General features: G+C 48.0%; 1 protein-coding gene across 2 annotated transcripts in view; it reads right to left on the bottom strand.

The window, feature by feature from the left end:
- Positions 1 to 17322, bottom strand: part of DHX9 (DExH-box helicase 9) — a 287744-nt gene that overhangs the window by 16106 nt on the left and 254316 nt on the right. For both annotated transcript variants that reach the window (XM_033916167.1, XM_033916168.1), the window contains one exon: positions 12919 to 13119. In XM_033916167.1, the coding sequence (XP_033772058.1) occupies positions 12919 to 13119 (201 nt within the window). The remainder of the gene's footprint in view (positions 1 to 12918; positions 13120 to 17322) is intronic.

The raw sequence follows: 17322 nt of genomic DNA, 5'->3' as shown, positions 1-17322 counted from the left end.
GGGGGCTCAGTTTATGGGCCACTCAGCTCGGGGCACCTGGTCCGCGGAGGAGGCCTCCTGGTCGATCAACGAGTTGGAGACCAGAGCGGTCAGGCTGGCGCTGTTAGCTTTCCACTCCCTTTTGCTGGGCAAGTCGGTCAGAGTCCTGTCGGACAATGCCACGGCGGTGGCTTATGTCAATCGTCAGGGGGGCACCAAGAGCACTCCTGTGGCGCAGGAGGCGGCTCGGCTCATGGTTTGGGCGGAGTCCCATCTTCTGGACCTCTCGGCTTCTCATATAGCCGGGGTAGAAAATGTTCAGGCAGACTTCCTCAGTCGTCACTTCCTGGATCCAGGAGAGTGGTTTCTCGGCGCCGGAGCGTTTCGGTTGATAGTGCAAGATTGGGGGCAGCCCCTGATGGACCTGATGGCCACGAGTGGCAACGCCAAAGTGCCCCGCTTCTTCAGTCGTCGCAGGGAAGGGCTGGCCGAGGGTCTGGATGCTCTGGTCCAGCCGTGGCCAACGGAGGGGCTGTTGTATGTGTTCCCTCCTTAGCCGCTGGTGGGCAGAGTGCTTCTTCGCATTGTTCACCATCCGGGTTTGGTGGTGCTGGTGGCTCCGGATTGGCCTCGACGTCCGTGGTATGCGGATCTGGTGAGACACCTGGTGGCGGTTCCTCTTCCTCTGCCTCTCTCGGACGACCTTCTGATGCAGGGTCCCATTCCCTTGTTCGACCCGTCTCTCTTCTGTCTTACGGCGTGGCTCTTGAAAGGGGTCGCCTTAGCAAGAAGGGATATTCAGACAAGGTGATCGCTACACTGTTGGGGTCCCGGAGGCTTTCTACCTCTCGGGCTTATGTGCGGGTTTGGCGTCTCTTTGAGGAATGGTGTCGGGCGCGGGGAGTGACCTCTTTTCGCGCTTCTCTGCCTAACATTCTAGAGTTCTTGCAGGATGGCCTGGATAGAGGCCTGGCTTGGTCTTCTCTCCGGGTTCATCTTGCGGCCCTGTCGACCTTTCGAGGGTTGGTGTCAGGTCAGCGTTTATCGGCTCTTCCTGATGTGATTCGGTTTCTGCGGGCGGCCAAGTTGCTTAGGCCTCCCCTACGGCCCTCGGTTCCCTCTTGGGATCTTAATCTGGTTCTCTCTGTTTTGGTGCGCCCGCCTTTCGAGCCCTTGGACGACTGTTCTTTGAAGGACCTTACTTTGAAGGCGGTCTTTTTGGTGGCCATTACTTCTGCTAGGAGTATTTCTGAGCTGCAGGCTTTCTCTTGTAGGGCTCCCTTCTTGGAGTTGTCTAGGGAGCGGGTCGTCTTGCGGCCTGTTCCTTCCTTTCTGCCGAAGGTTGTTTCTCCTTTTCATGTCAATCAATCGGTGGTTCTCCCGGTCTTGGGTGGTCGGGAGGGCTCTTCTGAGCAACGGCAGCTGCGCAAGTTGGATGTCGGTCGGGTCCTTCGCTCTGATGTGCAGCGGACCCAGGAATTCCGGAAGTCCGATCATCTCTTTGTCCTCCTGGCTGGTCCTCGTCGCGGAGCTGGCGCTTCTAAGGCTACTATTGCGCGCTGGATCAAGGAGACGATTGCTTCCGCTTATCTTCTGAAACAGCAGCCTGTTCCGGAGTTTCTCAAGGCTCATTCCACTCGGGGTCAGGCGGCTTCTTGGGCTGAGTCGTCGCTCGTGCCTCCGGTGGATATTTGTAAGGCTGCGGTTTGGTCCTCCTTGTATTCTTTTGTTAGACATTATCGGGTAGATGTTCAGGCGCGTCGGGACGCGGTGTTCGGTGAGCGTGTTCTGGTATCGGCCCTTCGGGGGTCCCGCCCGTGAGAGGGACTGCTTTGGTACGTCCCATTCGTAAAGTTAACCTCTACTGGTCTGGAGAGTGCTAAAGAAGGAGAAATTAGGTTCTTACCTGCTAATTTACTTTCTTTTAGCTTCTCCAGACCAGTAGAGGTCCCCACCCTGTCTGTTGTTGTTGTTGTTGTTGGGGCTGTTTTCGCGGGCAGTTTTTGTTTTTTGCTGCGGGTTCTAGTATTTTTCTAGGGCCGGGGAGAATTAAAGAACAGCGGCTGTGGCTCGGCTGGCTTAGCTGGCGAGCTGTGGGGACATTTTCCTTCGGGTATTTCTCCTCTGCATTTTCCAACAGCATTTGGGTATGTTATTTGTTACTCCTGTTCGGAGTATTGTTTTCTTCCTGTTTTCCAGTTCTTGGTTCTGCTTGGCTATTCGGCAGACTGAGGGAAATAGAGAAGGGAGGATAGTATATACTGTCCCAAAGTTTTGTTTTCAGTCTCCACCTGCTGGTCATGATTAGATATATACCCATTCGTAAAGTTAACCTCTACTGGTCTGGAGAAGCTAAAAGAAAGTAAATTAGCAGGTAAGAACCTAATTTCTCCTTCCCACCTGGTGCTGAAGTGCATTCTAATATACCAAATCCTGAGAAAGTACTGAATGATTCTTGGCATATCAGTCAGTCATCTAAGTGACTCAAGAACTAGCCGATGCATTTATACAAAAGATTAATAATATCCATAATTCATTTTTTCAAAATACAATAAACAATTCTACTAACCTGGATCAAACAAAACTCATGCCAACAGCAAGATGTTCTAATTTTAAAATTCCTTTACTCAAAGACATCGAATCTCTTCTTCAACAAGTAAACCTAAAAAATTCCCGAACTGAAATCATTCCACCTTTTTATTTGAAAAAACATTTTTCACATTTTGGACCATTCATACTGTCACTTATACAGAAGAGTTTACATACATCTACAGTTCCACCACAATGGAAGACTGCGCTAATTACTCCTATTCTCAAAAATCACAAAACTAGTATTAATGAACTTTCTAATTACCGTCCAATTGCTAACATACCATTTATAGCGAAACTGACAGAAAAATTGATTTTTAACCAACTCTCTGATTTCATTGAAAATACAAATGTACTACATCCTAATCAAACAGGATTTAGAAAATTTCATAATACAGAATACTCTTTAATAGGTTTAACCTCAAACATTCAATACTACCTAGACCACCACAAATCAGTCATCCTGTTCTCTTTAGACATCTCTGCCGCCTTTGATACCATCAATCATGATCTGCTCTTAAAAAGGCTTGAAGAAATAGGAATAAACAAGAGAGTTCTCGCCTGGTTCACTTCTTATCTGGACAACCGTACTTCTTTTGTCAGATTCAATAATGAAGAATCTACTTCTTATTCTACATCATTTGGAATACCTCAAGGATCCATTTTGTCCCCTCTACTATTTAACATTTTTCTTTCACCACTATTAGGAATCTGTCAGTCCATAGGCTTCATTCCATTTTCATACGCAGACGACATTCAACTCATTCACCCCCTTGACCCAGAAAATAACATTGAAATTACATCTATCAACCTTAAATTGGAACAAATCCAAAATTGGCTTAACTCAAACAAGTTGGCACTAAATATCAACAAGACCAAAACAATTCTATTCAACTGGAAAAAAGACATAACACTCTCAAAACCGTTCATCCTTAATAACATCCCGCTTAATCTGGTATCCTCGGTCAAAATTCTAGGCATAATATTAGATGATAACTTAATTTACCACGAACACATTTCACTTATTGTCAAAAACTGTTTCTTTAAATTACGTCAGATTCGCTCAATCGCCAAATTTCTTAGTTCTACTTCAATAAAAATACTTATTCACTCTTTAATAATATCAAAAATTGACTACTGCAACGCTCTACTTATTAATATCACACAGAAAGAAAAAAGAAGACTGCAGTTAAAGCACAGTTACTTACCGTAACAGGTGTTATCCAGGGACAGCAGGCATATATTCTCACATGTGGGTGACGTCATCTACGGAGCCCCGATGCGGAAGCATTTTCAAGCAAACTTGATTGAAGATTTAAGTTTGCTCTGCTGCTCCACGCATGCGTGCCTTCCTGCTCCACTAGGGGGCACATCACCTCGTGGTCTCCAGTTCACTTAACTAGCAAAGAAGCCAACCTCGGGGAGGTGGGCGGGTTGTGAGAATATATGCCTGCTGTCTCTGGATAACACCTGTTACGGTAAGTAACTGTGCTTTATCCCAGGACAAGCAGGCATGATATTCTCACATGTGGGTGACCTCCAAGCTAATTGAAAAGGGATGGAGGGAAGTTGGCAATTTAAGCAAATAGATTTTGCAAAACCGATTGGCCGAACCGGCCATCGCTCCTGGACAGTGAGTCCAGACAGTAGTGGGAGGTGAAAGTATGAACCGAAGACCACGTGGCAGCCTTGCAGATTTCCTCAATAGGTGTGGACCTGAGGAATGCTACGGAGGCTGCCATCGCTCGGACCTTGTGTCCCGTTACTCGACCATGCAGCGCGAGACCAGCCTGAGCGTAGCAAAAGGAGATGCAATCGGCCAACCAGTTGGACAAGGTGCGTTTGGAAACTGGGTGACCTAACCGGTTTGGGTCGAAGGACAAAAACAGTTGTGGGACTTTCCGGTGTGACTGAGTGCATTGGAGGTAAAAGGCCAACGCTCTCTTGCAGTCAAGAGTGTGGAGCGCCACTTCTCCGGGGTGAGAGTGGGGCTTGGGAAAAAACACAGGCAAGACAATGGACTGATTGAGATGAAAATCAGACACTACTTTAGGCAAGAACTTTGGATGAGTGCGGAGTACCACCTTGTCATGGTGGAATACAGTGAAGGGTGGGTCCGCTACCAGAGCCTGTAGCTCACTAACCCGCCGAGCGGAAGTGAGCGCAAGCAGGAAAATCACCTTCCAAGTGAGGAATTTTGGATGGCATTTGTCTAGGGGCTCAAATGGAGGTTTCATTAGTTGAGCCAGGACCACGTTAAGGTCCCAAACCACTGGAAGAGGTTTGAGAGGAGGGTGGACATTCAGAAGACCCTTCATGAAGCGAGAGACTAAGGGATGGAGCGAGAGGGCTTTCCCTTCCAGGGGCTGATGGAAAGCCGCAATCGCACTGAGGTGTACTCGAATGGAGTTGGTCTTTAGGCCAGAGTGAGATAATTGAAGTAAACAGTCAAGGACCAGAGGGACGGGGATCGACACCGGGTCCTGGCTGTGAGAGGAGCACCAGGCTGAAAATCTGGTCCACTTTTGGGAGTAGCAGGTTCTCGTCGAGGTCTTTCTAGAGGCCTCCAGTATCTCCTTGACTGATTGAGACACAGGGAGAGAAGTCAGGGGGAAAGAAACCAAGCATTCAGATGAAGAGATTGAAGATTGGGATGTAACAGCGAACCCTGACCCTGTGATAGTAGAGAGGGAAACCGAGGCAGAGGTAGTGGATCTCTGACACTGAGTTGAAGTAGAAGGGAAAACCAAGGCTGGCGTGGCCAGCAAGGAGCAATCAGGATCAGGGTGGCTTTCACCTTTTTCAGGTGGACCAGCGTCCGCAGGATCAGAGGAAACGGCGGGAACACGTACAGAAACCTTCCCTCCCAGTCGAGGAGGAAGGCGTCGGCCTCGAGTCGGTCCGGGGAGTGTATCCGGGAGCAGGAGAGGCAGCTTGTGATTGTGGGGGGATGCAAACAGATCTATTTGAGGCGTCCCCCACTTTTTGAACACCTGTCGTAGGGTCTGAGAGTGCAGTGACCACTCGTGTGGCTGGAGGAGGCGGCTGAGTCTGTCCGCCAGACAGTTTTGTTCTCCTTGTATGTACACCGCTCGAAGGAAGGTGTTGTTGGAGATTGCCCATTTCCAGAGGCGCAGGGCTTCCCGACAAAGGGACCAAGACCCTGTTCCTCCTTGTTTGTTTACATAGTACATTGCTACCTGGTTGTTGGTTCGGATGAGAACCACCCGGTCGTGGAGCAGATGTTGAAACGCTACAGTTGCGAGATAGATGGCCCGAAGCTCTAGCACGTTGATGTGGCAGCGACGGTCCTCTGCTGACCACATCCCTTGGGTGCGTAGGCCGTCCAGATGGGCTCCCCAAGCGTACTCCGACGAGTCCGTGGTGAGTACCTTGCTGTGAGGTGGGGCGAGGAAGAGCAAACCTTTGGAAAGATTTGAAGAGTCGGCCCACCAGCGGAGCGATCGTTGCAAGGAAGGAGTCACTGTCACGGGACGGTCGATCGGGTCCCGGTCTTGACGCAATTGAGAGGCCAGGGTCCATTGAGGGATTCTCAGGTGGAGGCGGGCGAAGGGTGTGACATGGACGGTGGAGGCCATGTGGCCCAGGAGAGTCATCATCTGTCGAGCTGATACCGAGGTCAGCAGGGAGATCCTTTGAATCAGACTTACTAACGCCTCTAGGCGTGGAGGGTGGAGGAAGGAGCGGAGGCGAACCGTGTCCAGCGTGGCCCCGTTGAACTGTAGGGACTGCGGGTAGCATAGTTGGGATTTCGGGAAGTTTATCTCGAACCCCAGACTCTGTAGGTAGATAATAGTCTGTTGGGTCGCTGAGATAACCCCTTCCCTGGACGGGGCTTTGATCAGCCAGTCGTCCAGGTAGGGGAATACCTGAAGGCCCTGGGAGCGTAAGGTAGCTGAAACCACCACGAGGCACTTGGTGAAGACCCAAGGTGATGATGCTAGGCCTGATGCTAGGCCGAAGGGGAGGACACGGTATTGTATGTGCCAGTCCCCTATCTGAAAACACAAGAACTTGCGGTGAGCGGGGTGCACTGGGATATGTGTGTACGCCTCCTTCAGATCGAGGGAGCAGAGCCAGTCGCCCTCGTCGATCAGGGGGTAGAGGGTCGGTAGGGAAAGCATCCGAAATTTTTCCCGTACCAGGAATTTGTTGAGGTGTCTCAAGTCTATAGAATTGGGCTTAGGTCTCCCGTTTTTTTCGGTATCAGAAAGTAGCGGGAGTAGAAGCCCTTCCCCCGTTGGTCGGGGGGAACCTCCTCCACTGCTCTCAGGCGAAGCAGGTCTCGAGCCTCGGAGAGGAGTAGGGGTAGCTGCGTCCGGTTGGGAGTGCAATTCCTTGGAGGGTTGTCTGGAGGGATGGCCCGAAAGTTGAGAGAGTATCCTGATGAGATCACGCCAAGGACCCATGCGTCCGACATGACTTGTTCCCAGCGCGGGTAGAACGCTTTGAGGCGACCCCCGATGGGCAGGGGGTCTGGGACTATGGCGGAGGGGGCCCGCCCCCTTCCGCGTATCCCGTCAAAAGGACGGGGATGGTTTGTTAGTCGCAGGCGGTTGGGACTTGGGCAGAGCCCGATGGTGGGCTTGCGGGCGCCTGGGTGGAGGCCTCGAGAAGGCAGGAGTGGACTTTTGTGGGTAGCGGCGCGGAGGGGCCCTGAACGGCCTGGACGCGGGTGGTTTTGGCTTTTGCCGGACGAGGGAGGCAAACAAGCATTCGTGTTCGGAGAGGCGTTTTGTAGCAGCCTCGATAGTATCATCGAACTGTTCTTTTCCCACGCAGGGGAGGTTAGCCAACCGGTCCTGTAAGTTGGGGTCCATGTCGACCAGGCGCAGCCAAGCTAGTCGGTGCATGGCGATAGCAAAGGCTGCCTCTCTGGAGGAGAGTTCGAAGCCATCGTAGGCCGCGTGGAATAGATGGAGGCATAGGGTGGAGAGGGACTCTAAAAGCAGACTAAACGCTCCTTGGCGGGGGGCCGGTAGGTCAGTCTCAAAGGCTCTCAGTAGTCCAATGAGGTGTTTGAGGCAGGATGTGAAGGTGAAAGTGTAACTTTGCACCCTAGAGGCCATCATCGCATTTTGATATAGTCTCCTGCCGAACTTGTCCAGTGTTCGGCCTTCTCGGCCTTGGGGGACCGCCGCCGAGACCCGGGGGGGTGAGCCTTTTTTAAGGAGGATTCTACCAACAGCGACTGGTGGGAAAGCTGTGGTTGTTCAAATCCCGGGAAGGGTACTGTACGGTACTTGGCCTCCATTTTGGAGGGCACGGCTGTGACCATATAGGGGGTCTCCAGGTTCCTGAAGAGAGCCTGTTGGAGTACCGGGTTAGGTGGTAAGCGAAGGGACTCTCTGGGCAGTGATGGCATATCCAGTTCCGCTAGGTACTTTTTAGAGTATCTGGAGTCGGATTGGAGGTCTAAATTCAACGCGTGGCCCATGTCCTGGACAAAGCGAGAGAAAGATGGGCGGGATGTTCCCGAGGCCCCGTGTGGTGTCGGTGAACGAGACCTCCGTCGGGTGGAGAAGGAAGGGGAGGCTTCCCTCGAGTATCGAGGTTCCTGCTCCGATCCATGCTCCGAGGCCGGGGAAGCACTGTGAAAGTGTTCCGGGGTCGTCGATCTTCAGCGTCTCGAGGAGCCCCTCGGAGACGATGCCAGGGTTCGGGGTACCGATCGATGTCGAATCGGTGACCTCGACCCGGACTCCCTCGGTGAAAGCCTGAACCCTCGGATCCGAGGGGGAGTTCGGAGGATGCGTGGGTTGGAGAGTGATAGCTCTGTCACCCTCAGTGGTCCCGTATGAGGTGTAGGCGAACGGCCTCGTAGAGTTGGTGAACCTCGGGCCTTCTTGGAGGTACGGCGGTTCGAGGTTTCTGTCGTTTTAGCACGACGTTTTGCTCCGCGGCGGTCTGCGGAGGAAGAGCGTCTCGTGCGCCTCGGCGAGGAGTCCGAGGAGGATGGGATGCAGCGAAGCTTGCGCACTTTCCCCGAGGTTGCTCGACGCGAGGCTCAGGCTGGTCTGGCACCTGCGGGGTCGAGGTCGAGGCCGGTTGTAACTGGGCCATTGCAGCGGACAGCTCCGACGAGATCATCGCTCGGAGTAGGTCCTGGAAGACGGGCACGGACAGCATCGAAGGCATGTCCACTGCCTCGGTGACTCCATCGGGGGCGACCTCGTATCAGAGTATTCCCGTGTGGTGGAGGCACGGCCCGAAGGCTTGGAGGGCTTAGACGGGGCTGTAAGCATGGGGCTTCCGCCATGCGTCGACGGTGTCCCCGAGGCTGGCTTCTTCGATGTTATGGAACCTGAAGAGGGAAGAGGGGACTTACCTGGAGCCGAGGCTTTCTGCGGTCCCGAGGGCTTCGGATTCGGGTCTCAGGGCGATGCCGAGGTCAAGGCCGGGGCCGACCTCGAGGCCGAGGTAGAGGGTTGGTCCGGGGCGAAAAGATCCGCCATGCGGGCTTTTCTTCGACGGAGGGCCCGGTTCTGGAAAGTAGTGCACTGGGGGCAGGAGTCGGTTGGATGAGCCGCCCCCAGGCAGAGGATGCACCGGCGATGCAGGTCTGTGATGGAAAGAAACCGCTCACACCGGGTGCACTTTTTAAAGCCGGTCAAAGGCCGGGACATAGAATCGAAAGTGGCCGTGGCTCGAGTAGCCACGCGGCCACGGGGACCCGGAAGCCTCCGGGTCGGTCAAAAACGAAGCAGGAATCAAGTTGAAAAGTAAAAAATTCGCGCACAGCGACTTAATCAAGAAAAAACAAGAAAAAATCGCGGTGCTAGAAGGCAGTTGGGGCAGAGCCTGAAAAACACGACTTCTAGGCTCAACGGAAAATTTTGAACTGGAGACCACGAGGGGATGCGCCCCCTAGTGGAGCAGGAAGGCACGCATGCGTGGAGCAGCAGAGCAAACTTAAATCTTCAATCAAGTTTGCTTGAAAATGCTTCCGCATCGGGGCTCCGTAGATGACGTCACCCACATGTGAGAATATCATGCCTGCTTGTCCTGGGATAATACAGAATACGGCCATAAAATTAGTTTATAATGCGAAAAAATACAATCATGTTTCCCCATTACTAAAAGATGCTCACTGGCTACCAATCAGCCATAGGATAACGTTTAAAATAATGCTTCTCATTTTTAAAACTTTAGCAACTAATGAACCACAATTTATTTCTAGATCATTAATCCCTTACAAAACCCAACGCTCACTTCGATCATCCGATCAAAATCTACTTTCCATACCCTCCTTAAAAATTATAGGGACTAGGAGAGCAGACATGTTCACAGTAAGGGGACCACAATGGTGGAACGCGCTTCCTCAGTATATTAGAATCGAACGCGACATCGTAACATTTAAAAAACTTTTAAAAACCTATTTATTCAATGACGCTTTTAACACTTGAAATTTATTTGTTTTAGGGACTCTTCTTAAATTGTGCTTTGGATTTTACCCCTTACCTTTTGTTTTTACCTTTTTTACCGAACCCAAGATTGTAACTTTTTAATTCCTTTCCTCCCATCTCAAGTATGTACTTTATGTAATTTTATGGCTAATATGTTAGTTTCTTTGTTTCTTTTACCTGGAATATGTACATCGCCTAGCAATTTTAATAGGCGATCCATCAAATGTTTAATAAACTTGAAACTTGAAGATGCATCCAGATTGTAGCAAGTTTCCAGGTCTCACCGCGTCTTTGTAGAAAGAAGCAACGTTCAGCCATCATGCTGTGGCTTTCTTAAGGTTATAAGAGAACATGCACCCAGATCCTCTGCTTGTGGAGATGCACAGCCACCACTACCATTACCTTAAAAAAATATCTGTATGCCATAGCCAGTCTAAATGGCAAAGCTTTGAACTGAAAATGCCTTCTTAGGACATAGAAGCGCAGGAATTGCTTGCATGACTCCCAAATGGCAATACAGAGATATGTATCCAACAGTTCAAGCCAAAAGAAATTTGGGTCCTCCTTATCGAGGTTATCACTGACCAAAGGGACTAAAACGGAGGGAAGTTTTGACCCCTTTTAGAAAAATCCAAATTTTGGGGAGGAAAAGCTGCCCTTTTTGGAAACTATGAAATAGACTGAATAGCATCCCTGGGCTCCAGCTAAAGTAACCACCATCACCTCTCAATGGAGGAGTTGTAAGGAGATGCCATAATGGCAATGGAAATAAGTTGAGCAAACTTCAGAGTGTATCCCTGACACACCATCTCTCCAACCCACTGGTAAGATGTGATAAAGGCTTACTCAAGGTGAAACAGGCAAATCAAATCACCTATCTGCAACTTCGATGAGCCCAGCATATCCTCACTGGGGATCCTTGACTGCTGCAGGGCAGGACCAGGATCCTGATACGCTCATTTCTTTTGCCCCTCAAAAGGGCACCTTTCTGAGGCACCTGCTTAGCAAGTTAGTACTGGTTTCTATCCCTTGACAGAGACCTACCCCACAAAAGAGTAAATCATCACATGTCACCTGATGTATGTGATTGGGGTCTGTACTCCCAGGGGAGGTGCTCCTCTACCAAAGCTTGCCTGATGCACTCAGAAAGAGCTAACAGTCATTCTGGATCTTGTACTCTTGTCAGAGTCTCCCTTCCAGATGCTGTCACTTGAACCAGATAGCTTGGGACCCCTCAGCCTCTCACTATGACCAGCATCATCACACTGGGAGGGTGGCCAGAATCACTGCACTCCCTACCCAGGAACTCATCCAGTGATTAAAAGGCTTAATTTTATTCCTGGTGTAATTCTGCACAAAATATTTTGAAAATTCTACAAAGTTTTTTTTGTAGTGTTTTGCATAGATTTCTCCTATCCTGAGGCCTGAAATTCCTTGCTGCCTTTTCCTCTCTCAGGTTCCAACCTCCTCAGTTCCCTCTCTCACTTGCACCTTGAATCCACTCCTTGGCCCCCATAATCTGGCATTTCTCCCTCTCTCCACTGTCTAAGAATCTCTTCCTTCTTTCCCAACCTGTTTCTGGTCTTGGTCACTCTCTCTTCCTCTCTCTACCAAACCCCAAACCTCCTTTGCACGTCCAGCATCCATGTCCCCTCGCCCCACTCCACCTCTCTCGCTTGCACCCTGAATCCCTTCCCCCACTCTCCATGGTCTGGCATCTCTCTCTCCCTACATCACGCATCTCTTCATTCTCACCCCCCCTTTCTGGCCTGGGTTTCATTCTCATCCCCTTTCCCTTCTACTTACTGGTCCATCATCTATGACCTCTCCTCTCCATCCCCCTCACATGCAGTCCAGGATCCATGTCCCCCCTCCTCTTCCTTCCCACACCCATGGGCCTAGCATTCATGTTTGCTCCTTCCCCTACCCAAACTGTGGTCTAGCATTCAAGTCCCTTCTCCCACCCCTGGATGGGTCTGGCCTCTTTTCTGACACCCTCCCCAACTCTGTGAGATCCGACATACCTGAGCCTCCCAGAGCAGCAGTAGCAGTTGGCAGGCAGAAACAGCGATGTGAACAGACTGCTCATGGACAACCTTACCAGGATTATCCATCTACCAGAAGTGATATGACAGAGGGAATGCCTCAGTGGGGCAGGTCATGTGCTGCCTATTCACAGTGCCGCCTCTGTCAATCAGCTACCACCACTGCTGCTTTTTTGGAAGGCCCACAGGTACATTGGATCTCACAACGTGGGCCGCGGAGGCCAGTCGGAGGTGGAGAGGTCAGACCCACGCAGAGGAGGTGGAGGAACTCAGGCAGAACATAAAGTTTGTGCACGGATGAGGAATTCTGTGCAAAATTCTGCACTGCACAATATTCCACCAGGAGTATAATTTGCAGCTACCTCATCACAGCGGGAGCAATGCTGAGCAACCAGCTCCTACAAGCACTGCACCTAGCTTTGCCAATGTCACAGGCTAATAAATCAAACCTTCCACTAATGTCCTCACCCCCACCCCAAATGCTGTTTACTGCCTTAAGGTCAAGCACTGCCACAACTGCTATGGCTGCTTCTTTAGGGTATATTTTGCTATTTTGTTTTTTAACACCTTTATTCAGATAAATTATTTAAGCTTTCATACTATACTGAAAATGTTCCTATTTAAGAAATTTCTCCTTAATGAATGTTAATTTAATTGATTTTGTGTGATGTAATTTGATGTGATATTGATTGTAAGCTACTCTAAACCTCGATTGGAAAATGTTGGATATAAGTGTCAATAGATGAAATGAAATACGTACACATGCGCGCACATTTCTCCCAGCCTTTTTAACAAAACCCCCTACTATATTCAGACTTTCACTGGGGATTTGCTACTAGCTAATTCAATTCAGTAGTAGGAGATGGATCAAAACTCACCTAGTATTACCAGCCATGAGATTTATACCAGCTGTTGAAGCCTTGGAGATCTGACGGATCATGTTCAGCATTTGTTCATTCACAGAATCCAACTGACTGAGAATTTCAGGTTCTTTAGTAACTTCAACTACTAAAGCTTCCATTGCTGCACGCAGACTAGTGATATAAGCTGCTACATAATGAGGCATCAGAAGTTTGATCCTGCAAGAAGAAAAACACCAAGTTTACCAAAATAAGTAGGGTCCATCCTATGAACATCAGGAACAGCAGAGGACGACTGAAAAAAATGAAATAAAATAAAAGAACATGATGAAGGAACCTTATTATTAACTACAGCACAAATGAAGGCTTTAGAATCGATAATTGCAATTAGCGAGTGCCTCAGCAATTAAAGATAATTTTAGTCTCCATCTTTAAGTTGGAGACTACGAAAACTTGGGCAAGGGTTAGAAATTTTAGAGTTCATAATTTTCCTAAAACAAATTGACTTGTTCGTAAATATTTTCAAAAAAATACTTACATAAGAATTGCCGCTGCTGGGTCAGACCAGTGGTCCATTGTGCCCAGCAGTCTGCTCCCATGGCGGCCCTTAGGTCAAAGACCAGTGCCCTAAGACTAGCCTTACCTGCGTACATTCTGGTTCAGCAGGATCTTGTCTAACTTTGTCTTGAATCCCTGGAGGGTGTTTTCTCCTATAACAGCCTCCAGAAGAGTGTTCCAATTTTCTACCACTCCCTGGGTGAAGAACTTCCTTACGTTTGTACGGAATCTATCCCCTTTTAACTTTAGAGAGTGCCCTTACGTTCTCTCTACCTTGGAGAGGGTAAACAACCTGTCTCTATCTACTAAGTCTAATCCCTTCATTATCTTTTTTTTTAATCTTTATTGATTTTAAAACTACAATGCGCAATAAATGATTCACATATTTGTACATTATATAATAAGCGCAACAAACCTTTCAAATATTACTGCACAAATAAATTTTCCCCCACCCTCCCAATTACTAAACACATTAAATCAAAACATCCTGAATGTTTCGATCATGTCCCTCTCAATCTTCTCTTTTCAAGGGAGAAGAGAGGCCCCGTTTCTGTAATCTCTCACTGTACAACTCCTCCAGCCCCTTAACCATTTTAGTCGCTCTTCTCTGGACCCTTTCAAGTAGTACCGTGTCCTTCTTCATGTACGGCGACCAGTGCTGGATGCAGTATTCCAGGTGGGGGCGTACCATGGCCCAGTACAGCGGCATGATAACCTTCACCGATCTGTTCATGATCCCCTTCTTAATCATTCCTAGCATTCTGTTCGCCCTTTTCGCAGCCGCTGCGCATTGCGCGGACGGCTTCATTGACTTGTCAGCCAGTACTCTCAAGTTTTTTTCCTGGGGAGTTTCTCCGAGTACCGGACCGGACCGGACATCCTGTATTCGTGTATAAGATTTTTGTTACCGACATGCATCACCTTACATTTATCCACGTTAAATCTCATTTGCCATGTCGTGGCCCATTTCTCGAGTCTGTTTATGTCAAATTGCAGGTCTTCACTACTCTGAATAACTTCATATTGTCTGCAAATTTAATCACCTCGCTCGTCGTACCAATTTCCAGATTGTTTATAAATATGTTGAAGAGCACGGGTCCAAGCATTCCAGTCCGAGTATTGCCCATTTACCCCCACTCTGTTTCTTATCCGCCAAACAGTTTTTAATCCACATGAGTATTTCACCCTCGATTCCATTGTTCACAATTTTTCAAAGTAGTCGTTCATGCGGGACCTTGTCGAACGCCTTCTGAAAATCCAGATATACAATGTTGACCGGCTTGCCCTTGTCTATCTACCTGTTTACTCCCTCGAAGATCAGATTTCATTGCAAAATTGTTATTTGCTAATAGATGCATGGCTGTCCTAGAGTTAGAGAGTGACCTTGTTTATTGGTTCTCTCAGCAAGTTCGGATCCTTTCTGGAGAACTCAACAGATAATATTCTAGCTCGAGCTACTCCTCTTATGGTTGATTTTGTGGCTCATTAGTAGAGCTGCTGCCTCTGCACCCAGAGGTTGTGAGATCATCTCAGTACTGCTCCTTGTAACCCTGAGCAAGTCACTTTATCCTCCAGTGCCCACCACTTTGAATGTCAAAGCCACAAAAAGGCGGTATACAAGTCCCTTTTCCCTTCCTTTTTTTCCAGTGAGGTTGACAAATCCGCAATACTGAAAGCATATTTCAAGAATAAGAACAAGGTGCCCTGTTCCATACAAATTTTTCCTGATGTACACCAATCTAGGAAGGCCTTCCTGGCACTAAAGTCTTGTATCTTTGCCAAGGGATCTTTTTTTTTTTTTTTAATTCCCATGTAAGTGCTTAGTAACTTATCACAGGACTCAGTACATTTTCTACGATTCATCATATGCATTGGACTGTAGCACAAGGGGTTACCAGTATGTTCTGGTGATGATAGATTATGCCACCAGATATCCCTGAGCCATTCTCCTTCAGAAAACAAATGCAAAGGTGATAGTTTGTGAGTTAAGGATAAATTAGGTTCTTACCTGCTAATTTTCTTTCTGTTAGCTTGTAGACCGGTATAGTCCTTACGAATGGGTATACCTCACTGTATCTAGCAGGTGGAAACTGAGACCAAAACTTGTATATTAGGAGAGGTTCCCCCGCTACCAATCCAGTCTGCCGAATAGCCAAGCAGAACCTAGGAAATACTAAAACATTGAACAGTAAACAAACTCTGAACAGGAGTATAAGAACATAAGAATAGACTTACTGGGTCAGACCAATGGTCCATCAAGCCCAGTAGCCCGTTCTCACAGCAGACAATCTAGGTTACTGGTACCTGGCCAAAACCCAAGGAGTAGCAATATTCCATGCTACCGATACAGGGCAAGCAGTGGCTTTCCCCATGTCTTACTCAATAACAGACTATGGACTTTTCCTCCAGGAACTTGTCCAAACCTTTCTTAAAACCAGCTACATTATCCGCTCTTACCAAATCCGCTGGCAACACGTTCCAGAGCTTAACTATTCTCTAAGTGAAAAAAAATTTCTTCCTATTGGTTTTAAAAGTATTTCCATGTAACTTCATCGAGTGTCCCCTAGTCTTTGTCATTATTGACAGAGTGAAAAATCGATCCACTTGTACCTGTTCTACTCCACTCAGGATTTAGTAGATTTAAATCATATCTCCCCTCCACCGTCTCTTTTCTAAGCTGAAGAGCCCTAACCGTTTTAGTCTTTCCTCATACGAGAGGAGTTCTAACCCCTTTATCATCTTGGTCGCTCTTTTTTGAACCTTTTCTAGCGCCACTATATCTTTCTTGAGATAAGGAGGCCAGAATTGAACGCAATACTCCAGATGAGGTTGCACCATGGAGCAATACAGGGGCATTATAACATTATTAGTCTTGTTAACCATCCCTTTTTTAATAATTCCTAGCATCCTGTTTGCTTTTTTGGCCGCCGCCACACATTGGGAGGAAGGTTTCATTATCTACGATGATACCCAGATCCTTTTGTTGGGCGCTAATCCTCAAGGTGGACCCTGGCATCTGGTAACTGTGATTCAGGTTATTCTTCCCAATGTGCATCACTTTGCATTTGTCCACCTTAAATTTCATCTGCCATTTGGACGCCCAGTCTTCCAATTTCCTAAGATCCGCCTGCAATTTTTCACAGTCCTCATGTGTTTTAACAACTTTGAACAGTTTAGTGTCATCTGCAAATTTAATCACCTCACTTGTCATTCCAATTTCCAGATCATTTATAAATAAGTTAAATAGCACCAGTCCCAGTGGACCCCTGCAACACTCCACTGTTTACTCTCCTCCAGTGCAAAAAATGACCATTTAACCCTACCCTCTGTTTTCTATCTGATAACCAATTCCTAATCCACAAGTGAACTTTGCCACCTATTCCATGACACTTTAATTTTCTCAGGAGCCTCTCGTGAGGAACTTTATCAAAAGCTCACCTTTATCCACATGTTTAGTCACACCTTCAGAGAAGTCAAGCAAATTGGTGAGGCAAGATCTCCCTCGGCTGAACCCATTAAATCATGTTTGTCTACATGTTCATTAAATCATGTTGGTCTACATGTTCCACAAATTTATTTTTTATAATTAATTCTACCATTTTGCCTGGCACTGAAGTGAGGCTTACTAGTCTGTAGTTTCCTGGATCTCCCCTGGAGCCCTTTTTAAAAATCGGCATAACATTGGCCACCCTCCAATCTTCAGGTACTAGAGACAATTTTAGCGACAGGTTACATATCACTAACAGCAGGTCAGCAAATTTCATGTTTCAGTTCTTTTAGTACCCTGGGATGTATGCCATCCGGTTCTGGTGATTTATCACTTTTTAACTTGTCGATTTGGCTTAGTACATCTTCCAGATTCAC

Source organism: Geotrypetes seraphini, chromosome 12 (assembly GCF_902459505.1).
Source record: "Geotrypetes seraphini chromosome 12, aGeoSer1.1, whole genome shotgun sequence".
Classification (NCBI taxonomy): domain Eukaryota; kingdom Metazoa; phylum Chordata; class Amphibia; order Gymnophiona; family Dermophiidae; genus Geotrypetes; species Geotrypetes seraphini.
This window is presented reverse-complemented; position numbering and strand designations above follow the sequence as displayed.